Consider the following 9,942-nt stretch of genomic DNA (forward strand, 5'->3'; position numbering starts at 1 on the left):
GCTGCATGAGCAAGTCATCCTGTTTCTTGAAATAAAATTATGCAGTCAGAGATCACAGAATCACGGAAAGAAATAAGATAATGGAAAACTATGAACCATTACTTCATATAGATGACTCAGAAGAATTCTCGAATTCGCTAGGTCGAAAATATTTAAGCAAAACAATCATAATCTCCTATAGATTCCCAAATTTACTGCCCATTGTTTGAGCTAATATATGAGGAAGGTGGAAATATAAAGAAGATGGAAGTCTAGTTTCAACTTCTATATAAACTAAGGTTCAGCTAGGATCAACAAGGATGGCAAAGAAAAGTTCAGTTCCCAGAGGGCATATTCCTATGCTTGTGGGTAAGGGAAAGAAGCCAGAAAGGATTGTGATCCACATCAATGTGCTCCATCATCCATATTTCACCATGTTATTGGAGCTGGCAGCTCTACAGTTTGGGTATGATCAGAAAGGGATCCTTAGAATTCCCTGCGACGTCGAACATTTTCGTGCGGTAGTCGATCTTATTGCAAGAACGAACGAGATTAGAGATGTTTTATTTTCTTCTTTTACACCTAGTGTTGATGTACCAAGTTGGAGGCATTTCAATCATGTATTACAACGTTGAAGAGAGAGGGAGAGAGAGGTAGAGAGATGTTTGTACAAGTATTCCATGTTCATGAATCATATGAGAGTGTAGATGTTGTAGATCGACTACTATGAAGCATCCTGTTGATTTTGTTCTTGTGCCAAATCGAAATTTCCAGGATTTTTCTTGTATATTTTTTCTCTTTGCAATTAACTTTATAGTTTTTAGACAGATAAATGAACTGATTTCATAAGATCCAAGAAAGTCGTCCCATTTCCAGTGTTTCTTTTCACATAACAATGAGGGTTCTACTATGGGATCATTTACAAGTTCCTGTTCACATAACAATCTAAAACAATGAATCCAGTTGGTGACAAATTATGGTGTTTGGACAAAACGGTTGTAAATGCCCACTTATAACGGAAATAGATTGGATCAGATGAAAATACATCTTAGAATTTCTAGTAATTCTTCTATGAATTAGAGAAAAAAAATGGATGGAATGGTCCAAGCAAGCACAACAAATTTTTGCAGCCAATGAAAGATGGTTTAACGGAGTGAAGTTGAATCCTGGTGACTGCCTCAGTTATCATCATCGCATAGAATGATCCGACTGCAGCTTGTTCTATATTCACTGGAAGCTCTTCGCTCCTCCAAGAAACTGAATCGATTGTTCTCACAATCAGAAGAGTTCTACGACCTCTACTTTGCTTTTCCTTGGACAAAACAGGAGACTAAAGAGTTTACAGCAGCTGCATCCAGTATCATTACAAGAAGAAGGTTCAGAAGAAAAACAGTTGGCAACAAGTAATAACGCCTGAACGCAGTGAGGTTAAAAAGTTCAACAAATTAAATTGAACTCAATCCTCAAGCTAAAAATTATGGTAAACTGATGTTCTTACCTAGTATCGTTCTTAATTGACCATAACCCTAGTGCGAGAATTTTGTAAAACACTGGCGTAGTACTGAGTAAATGGAGCATTACCACTGCTTTTCTCCAACTGCAAGCAACCGAAAAACATTAAGAGTTATCAGGCAGAAAAAGATGATGTGATAAACAAAAAACCTACCTGCGTGAAACTATCCGCGGATGCTTGATCATTTGGTGAGAATGAAACTTCGTCTCGTTTTCTCTGAATAAAATCCCTATTTTGCTCAACCTATAGATCACGAATTAGAAAGTAAGGTAAGGAAAGAAGATAAGCAACAGGAAAAGTTGAAAGGAGCCAATCTGTTGACCGTTTACCATTATACTATGGAGACTGAAAAGGCATTATTCTCCTATTAAGTCATATTTTATGAGGTCATGATGTATCTTCATTGCTTTTCATGTGCTAATTTTGTGCTTTCAATGAACAATTATTAACAACTAATGGTTCATTTCCGTTACCTGATCGATTAATCGCCTCACTGGACGTCGGAGACCTTCAATGGTTGTTTTAGCATCGAATCTTTTGAGGAGAATGAGCGGAATAGCAGTGAGTTCAGGGAAAGAAATATGATAACTCCACTGAGCGAAATGTGCTGATAGAAGCTCAATTGCTGAAAGAACGCACTCCTCATGGAAATCTTGCGACTTCAGTAACTGCTTTGGCACCTGTGTCCAAATTAGACAGATTATGCCAAAGCTAAAGAAAGCTCCAGGTGAAAAGAACAAACAAAAATAGAGCACTACTGAATTGTGGGAGAATGCAGTGAGCTTGCAGGGACATATAATGATCAACAGCATCTAATAATAACAAGCGGAAAAGAAAGAGAAAAGAGGAAAATAATGAACAGGCTATCAATGGCCTGGCGAAAGTTTACAAAAGTTTATCTAACCTTCAATAGCGATGAAAAGTTTATCTTTGTTCCACGTGTTGTGTCCAGATTGCCACTCTCTTTATAATCTAGGCACTCAAACACCAATGATGCAATAGGAACAAAAATTCCACTGGAAAGAGAGAGTTCATTGAGCATTTGCACACATTTAAACCTCAAAGGTATGTTGCGCAGGCCAGGAAACAGGTGTGCCACTCCTGTTATGACTTGAATAACTGAGAAAACCAATGGCTGAAGATCATTGTCCCTGGAGTTACAAGTAATGAACTTAACCCACATGTTAATGCAGTTAATGTATTGCCAGCTGTGTATCATCTTGAGTTCTTCCTGCATCCACAAACAATGAAAATCTCATATAAAGATAGTCCCTCCAGAGAACTTCTAACTATCTCCTCCACCAAAATATGAGAACTTGAGAAATGCCAGGACATTTATGAAAAATAGTTCCAAGTACTTGAAATTGGCTATATGGATTCAAGAATAAACTCAGAGAACTTCAAAACTAATTTTCAATTGTAACAGATATTGACCTTTTTCTTTGTTTTAAAAGCCTTTCTCAAGATGCCGCCCAACTGCTGCACAGAGGTAAGAACCCTCTGAGATGATTTTCGAATATCCAGAGAATGTAGTTCCACGATTGAGTTCATGAGAAATTCTATATGCTTCAAATTTGCATGTTCCACAAACTTGGAACACACAATGAATGACTTGTATGTTCTGGTCAAGCAGATATCAAGATAGTCAGAGGGTAACTCAGATGCAATATCTCGTATAATAGTAAATGAGGACAAAGAGAGACTCTGATCACCAGTAGCCCACAAATGGACAGCAATCTGCATGAAATGCAAGATAGAATCAGCCCACAAATAAGAGTAAAATAGTTTGTGTTACTAAAAAGAAGGTTCAGGCAATGGTAGCAATAAATTTGTGATAGTGGTTTCATAAATCAATGATGTCTGTCCTGTTCATCCAAAAATGAAGCAATTTACAGTAACAAGATTTCTAATTGTCAGACATCTCCAAATAAAATTGTAATACAATACTGCAAGAGGTGGTGAAATTAAGACAAAATGGGACGTGTACTTCCATCAATTCAAAAACTTGGATAGAGCACCACCACCATTCCATGGACAAATGGTTGATGCAGATACTTATCATTCATCTTACCCTTTTCAAGACTTTAAGATTGGAAGAATTTACCTATACATTTGCATCCTATTAGAGCGTATTTTCAGATAACAGAAAAAAGAAAGAAATGATGCAAACAGATGCATTATTAATTAAAATGATGGACCATTAATTTAAAATATTTACGGGATGATGTCATTAAGCAAGCTGGAGAATAATTCCAGAGAGCAAACAAAGTTCAAAAGAAAACGTAGAATCATTTTGCAATTTAATACCTTGATGAGCCTCCTAGCCAATGACGGGAAGGCAGAGAAGAATATAATAGAAGCTCTTAGCCGAGATAGGACAAAAATGAGTATTTGGTTATCAGTAATTTGATGTAGAAGATATAAGGAACTTCTTAAGTAAGACTCCATCAGTGGGCTCACAGTTCTCCATTCCGATGCACTCTTCAACTTTGGAATATTTTCTTTCCGGCCAGAATCCGACATTCTCAGAAGTCTGCGGAAAATGTTGTCTGCTTCACTAAGAACAAAAGTCAATATCTTAGAGAACACCTCTCTACTTTTAATTTTCTTTGAGATTATCTTATTAGAGTCAACTCCATATCGGCATGCAACACGGAATCCATTAAGCAGATTACGAACTGCAGGCCCACTTGGCTCTTGCATAACCAACCAACACCAAACATCTATGGTAGAGCTTGTAAGAATCTTATCACTGAGTGAACCTTTGTTATCTTGCACAGCATCTCCATCTGGGTAACTTGTATCATCCTCATCCTCATCTTCATCTGAATACTATCAGGTAAATTATTATAAGACTTAACAATTTAAAATAAATGCAAGACTGAGCTTCTTCTGATGCTAAAATGAATTTAGGGAGCGAATCTTACAAGTTCTTCTCTCCTAGATATCTCCATGTCATTTTTCCTGCTTTCCAGGAAATTTGAGAACTCCGGGTCCTACAAACAAGCCAGAAGACAGACAGTTAGTATTGTCAGTGCTAATAACTTACTGCAGATTGCAGAAGTATGTTGGCCAAATATCATATAACAGTCTGCTGATATGCAAACCTGCAATATTAAGCATCTGATTATATAGTTAGGTACAAAGAATGTACACAAGTTGAAAAAAGAAGGAAAGTTCCATTGGAGTATATGTCTAACTGGATACAAAGAGGCTTCTGGCTTATTCTTGCAAGTTTGTATTATCAAACAAACAAAAGGAAAATGCTTGAACATGTACGAAGAGAGGAAAGGAAAATAATTATCAAATTGGTCCTCATTAACTCTTATCTTTAACATGTAATGTTGAGTACATGTAGCCTACCACGTGGAAATTTTAAAAAAGAAAGATCTTTTTGCTGCATGATACATTACTCTCACCTTTTGTATCAATCTGTTCAACTTTTTCCTTTGTTGTGTGATCTCCGTACTGAGTTCCTTGTTTTTTCCCACTAAATCTATATGAGCATTCTTCTCTGAGCATATTTCCAACAAAGTAGTATCAGCAAATTAGTACTCACGAAGCATGGAAAAGGAAATGATATGCTTACTTGTAGAATCATTCTCGCTCTCACTTTCAGAAATATAAGGGCATTCAGTATCCTGCATATCAAGAATTAGAAAAATAGATGAAAGAAAATTTTCACTCCAGAATTAGGCAGTACTAGGGGAGCGGAGCATTTGAATCTTGTCAACAGACATTTACTTGGGTTCCAAAGAATTTTGAGAAAATGACTTCAAAGACTAGTATAGCTATAAAATAAAAAGTAATGGGGAATCTTATGGCAATAAAGATGTGTATTGATTTATTTGCATTTACATGTCTGTTGAGGAATAATTTCAAGCTAGTTCATTTCCTTAAGTTGTAAGACAAATTCTAGTTGATGAATTAAATTAAAGGCACATTAAGTCACACCATTTACATCAGTCAATTTAAGGTAAATAGTACTTAACAAAGTGTTATTTACAGGATGAAGTGCTTGAATAAGTTGACTAGATTATCCAATTGGATCTCAAGCATAAAAAATAGTTAGATGGACAGGCAATTCTACATTTCTACCTAAATAATCCAATTGCGGTTAGAATTAGCATCGAAAACTTTGATACGATAGTGGTAACAATGTCTAGTTACCAGGAGAACTTGATTCATAGTACGGAGGATCAAACATAATTATGAACATCATGAAGAAGTTCATTTTAGCGAATTTATAGCCCACGGCATCAGAGCCGGGTGAAAAGGTTTTATAGATAATGTTTGTAAAATATCATACAAAAACTTACCTCAGATAGATAGCCATCACTATCTGATTTGTCATCATTCAAGTCTTCGTCGTCTTCAGGAAACACGTTCTCAAGATCATTTTCAGTTATCGATCCATCTAAAGTTACGCCTCCAGAGTTTCTATGATATACCAAATTTAGAGTTTTAATCAGCTAAACGAACAAAACGGAAGAAGTGATTCCAAAATCAAATCGAACGAGGATAATCTTCTCACCCTTCCATGTTCTGATCTAATTTCACCTTCTCGTCGCCCTCAAGGGCATCTCGGTTATTTCCTGAGATAGAAGAAAGCCATCACGTTAGATTCGCATTCTAATCCAAGTTATAACCTTTGCGTTAGGATTGAAACCTCCACGAGGAGCAGATCGCTTCTTGAACACAGCTTTGAGCTTCCGTCTCCTCTTGAGCACGGACTGGAGGTTCTTCTTCGCGAACTTCCTCGCCTTCTTCCCCAATTTCTTCGCCATCTCGTGGCCTAGCAGTCTCTGCGACAAAGAGATATTAGATTCTCAATGGGATAAGAAGAGGAGAGAAGAGAGAGAGAGAGTACCCAAGACTAGGGTTTTGGGAAGGGACGGGAAAGTATGGACAAGGGCGAAGAGGAAGAAGAGTAAGATCGAGGGTTTTAGGCTGCGGGTTGCCGGGTTGGCCAACTCAGGTTTACGGGTCGGGTCTGGAGCTATGGGCCGGGCTTACGGATCGGGTCTCTACGTTTATATACATCAAGTAAAAGCAAATATTTTATTAAGGGATTTTTACAAATTACACCCTATATTTTACTTATTTTATGATTCACAGTCTGTTCATTGAAAATTTTATAACCCAACTCCTTATTTTTTACTATAATTCTCGGTCGACCAAGTTACTAAAATATCATCATTTCCTTTCATTTTTTATATCTCTTCACCATCTTTCTCATTTATCTCCTCCACCATCGCACTTATGCCGGCGCCGCCACCATCTTTCCTCGTCTTCTTCCCTCCATGTCCTTGTTTTCCTCTTTCTTCCTTTTATATTCTTCTTTTTCTTTTGAAAAAAAAAATAATAAAAAAGATAGGTGTAATTTAAGTATTTATAAATTATTTTGTATATTATAACAAAATATTCTATTTTTATTACAGTTTAAATTAACCCAAAGTATTTATTAATGATTATAGAAAAAAAAGAGTAGAATTACAAATATGTAAAATATAAGGAGTGTTTTATAAAAATCACTTTATTAAATAAGAATGATGTAAAAAACAACTGCAAATTAGCCAGAAAGCTCAATAGGTTATGCATTGAGAAGCTTTGCAAAATCTAAATTAATTCAAACAGAATGTCCTCAGCTCAGCAAACACTCTTTAATCCAGAAGAGTTCCTGCCTTTTCCAACTTCAAGCTCTTGCCATTGCAAGTCCAGTAATAATTTAAGGCCCTCTGATGACTTACCATATTACCTCATCTACACAATCCTTAATGATCACAACAACAATGCTCTAGATCTTAGAAGCATTAAAATCACAAAGCCAAACAGCAACTCGGTGATCAGTACAATAATCTATACATATAAGTAAAAGGCGTTACATGAGTTTACAGACCCTCATCTCACTAATGAATAAAATTCCAACAGCACTTCAGTAAGTATGTTCCAGCAGCAAATTCAAGTTATATATGATTACTTAGAGAATTCCCAGTTCAATGTGCGCGCTCCCTAAGAACCTCAAGGTCCATCTCGGAGGGATCAGTTGCCTGGATCTCGTAGTGAAACCCATCCATCTCTCGCTTGAATCGATCCTTGGAAGTGGCGTATAGCATCTTAGCTCGGATTCGGGACACAGAAGGGGACCTGATGCAATTAATCATGGCAGAAGCTGTGAATGAGAGAAGCAAAGAAGGAAAAGGAAAATTTAAAGAACAATGAAAGCATGAGGTTATGTGATCATTGCTTCCATGAGATGCACACACGTCCTATTCATAAATGTGCACATTATGGTCTAAAAGGACAGAGAAATAAAAGGATAAATTTCCCATATCAACAAAAATCAAGAAGTTGATTCATTTTCGACAAAATTTAACTCGGGCTTCCTTTCAAAATCCAATTGTGACCATCCATATAGTCAAGCCTCTGTACAGCTGCCAGCAATTGTGGTGCTCAATATGATGTAAGCCACCAATAAAAAGATTACAAAAACTCTGATTCACATTAGCCAAATTAAATCTTCAACCACCTTGTCACAGTTAGCATGATGCAGCTATGTAGATGCATGAGAAGGCCCCCAAAATCAGAAAGTCTTAAAAAGAAGAAGCTCACCAGGCAATGAAGAAGATCTTGCTTTTCTGACAGTTCTCCTCGGTTACAAAGTCAAAATCATAGACAGCATATCGGCAATCGTTTTCAGGAAGCGAGGCAATGAAATCATCATAGCTCTCAGCTGCACCTCCAGTTTTCTCCACAACAACCTCCTTTCGCTTTTCATCAATTTTGAAAATTACATAGCGGTGTGTCTTCTTCCTCTGAAGCTCTAGAAATGTACTCTTGCAGTCATCAGCAACACCCATCCCAGAGGATGCATTTGACTGAGAAATAAGTTGGAACCAAAAAGAAAGAAAAAAAACTCTTAAACAGATGGGTTCTTTCAAATAAAGTTGTGATAAACAGATTCATCTACCTTTTAACAGAAACTCAAATCTTCTATCTTAAAGCCTTACAAACATAGACAATCTAGCATTGCCATTTTGGAGAAGAACCTAGGCATAGTACAATTTACATGTCCCTTTTTTCATATCTCAATCAGTTTTTAGTAGACCGGGCCAAAGCACCTCATTTTAACATGTGGAGTGAAGAACTTTAAAAGAGAAAGCCACATCATCTATTTGAACCAATCTCAACAATCCTTACAAAAAAAAAAGTACAGCATAACAATCTTAAAGGTTGATTAATTTCCTTTTATTTTCTTCGAGTAGCCTCAAGACAACACATATTTGCAGGTGAAATTAGCATGACGATGAGACTGGATTTTAAGATCTATGAGACAAACCAATCTAGGTGTGTGTACACATCTAAAACTCTATTTTCAAAGGCAATTTCTTTCTCATTTTTATTTTAGCATAAGTCTTCTATTCTTCAGGCAAGCTGACATTTGCCAAATAATTATGAAGTGAATATGAACAGAAGACAACATATGAGATCAATTGCTAAACTACGACTAATAAAATTCACAAAAAAAAACCCCAATACGCCATAAAATCCACAAAAAAAACAACCCAAATCCAGAGCAACACCTCACTGCTGCCAGAATAGAAATTAAAGGAAATTTCGCAGTAGATATCCCAAAATAAGATACAAATCCGAAATCCCACAAAGACCAACAAACCCAAATCAGCAAATAAACAAGAAAAGAGGCAACTTGAATCAATATCAACTCAATCTATGAAGAGTAAACTTACATATGATCTGATAAAAGCCATAGAATCACTTCGAAATCAACAGTGAGAGGACTCTATAGCTCTTGTAGTCAAAAGAAGGAAGTACTAGTACTATATATATTTAAATAATCGAGCTCATATGCTCCAATCCTTTTGGCTGGGCCTAAGACATCAGAGAGATAGAATAAAAAGAAGTGGAGAGGAAACGAAATGAGATGCCTTTGGCTTTTGATCACCAAAGAATGGAGATTCCCCGTTTTGGTGGTGGAGAATTTTTAGATGAACTCCGAGTACATGCATTGCGAAGGGAATAAGAACAAGAGTTCGACTATCATGGACCGTCTGATGGTCTATCGGACGGCTGATAGTGCACATAGGAGTTGGGACTCGTATCGAGTTAGCTCTCCTTTGTAGATTTTGTTCATTTCCACACCCAACAATATGTGATTATTTTAATTCACATCCCATCTTCTCACTATTTTTAATTTAACCCTTGCTTTTCACTACTTGGAATTTTTCTCTTTGAAAAAACGAATAACAAATATATCCATTGAGAATATTTTTTTGATATGTTATTCAAAGAGAGGGTATTGAGTATTGACCGTAATAAAGCGATAAATATAGGAAAATTTATTTAAAGCACTATATTTTTTTTATCATTCACTAAATTTTTACCTAACTTCTACCGATAAAATAGTAAATATTATGTTATTTTATAAATAA

The 9,942-nt window shown here is 36.3% G+C and overlaps 2 protein-coding genes across 2 annotated transcripts; both read right to left on the reverse strand.

Annotated features, from left to right (window-relative positions):
- Positions 1–820: 820 nt before the first annotated feature.
- Positions 821–6,479, reverse strand: LOC140796886 (protein REBELOTE). Its single transcript, XM_073150049.1, has 14 exons — positions 6,363–6,479; positions 6,162–6,297; positions 6,027–6,087; positions 5,812–5,932; positions 5,082–5,133; positions 4,912–5,006; positions 4,420–4,488; positions 3,800–4,324; positions 2,927–3,229; positions 2,397–2,723; positions 1,966–2,172; positions 1,646–1,735; positions 1,478–1,576; positions 821–1,327 (listed from the first exon to the last, which is right to left on the reverse strand). Exons 2-13 carry the CDS (start codon positions 6,277–6,279, stop codon positions 1,490–1,492), a joined length of 2,055 nt encoding a protein of 684 aa, XP_073006150.1. The 5' UTR covers positions 6,280–6,297; positions 6,363–6,479; the 3' UTR covers positions 821–1,327; positions 1,478–1,489.
- An 811-nt stretch (positions 6,480–7,290) lies between these two features.
- LOC140796034 (actin-depolymerizing factor 11-like) lies at positions 7,291–9,601 on the reverse strand. The gene is made up of 3 exons (XM_073148870.1): positions 9,241–9,601; positions 8,105–8,370; positions 7,291–7,639 (listed from the first exon to the last, which is right to left on the reverse strand). Exons 1-3 carry the CDS (start codon positions 9,259–9,261, stop codon positions 7,489–7,491), a joined length of 438 nt encoding a protein of 145 aa, XP_073004971.1. The 5' UTR covers positions 9,262–9,601; the 3' UTR covers positions 7,291–7,488.
- Between the last annotated feature and the right edge of the window lie 341 nt (positions 9,602–9,942).

The sequence above is a fragment of the Typha latifolia genome, chromosome 10 (genome assembly GCF_019914945.1).
Source record: "Typha latifolia isolate L0001 chromosome 10, TyphaL0001v2, whole genome shotgun sequence".
NCBI classification, from domain to species: Eukaryota; Viridiplantae; Streptophyta; class Magnoliopsida; order Poales; family Typhaceae; genus Typha; species Typha latifolia.

Coding starts and splice junctions, on each gene's coding strand:
- LOC140796034 (XM_073148870.1), bottom strand. CDS start 9,261: ATGGCTTTTATCAGATCATAT. Junction 8,371..9,240: donor TGGCTTTTATCAGATCATAT/GTAAGTTTACTC, acceptor CTTATTTCTCAG/TCAAATGCATCCTCTGGGAT. Junction 7,640..8,104: donor AAGATCTTCTTCATTGCCTG/GTGAGCTTCTTC, acceptor TAATTGCATCAG/GTCCCCTTCTGTGTCCCGAA.
- LOC140796886 (XM_073150049.1), bottom strand. CDS start 6,279: ATGGCGAAGAAATTGGGGAAGAAGGCGAGGAAGTTCGCGAAGAAGAAC. Junction 5,007..5,081: donor GAGCGAGAATGATTCTACAA/GTAAGCATATCA, acceptor AAATATGCTCAG/AGAAGAATGCTCATATAGAT. Junction 3,230..3,799: donor TGGCTAGGAGGCTCATCAAG/GTATTAAATTGC, acceptor CATTTCATGCAG/ATTGCTGTCCATTTGTGGGC.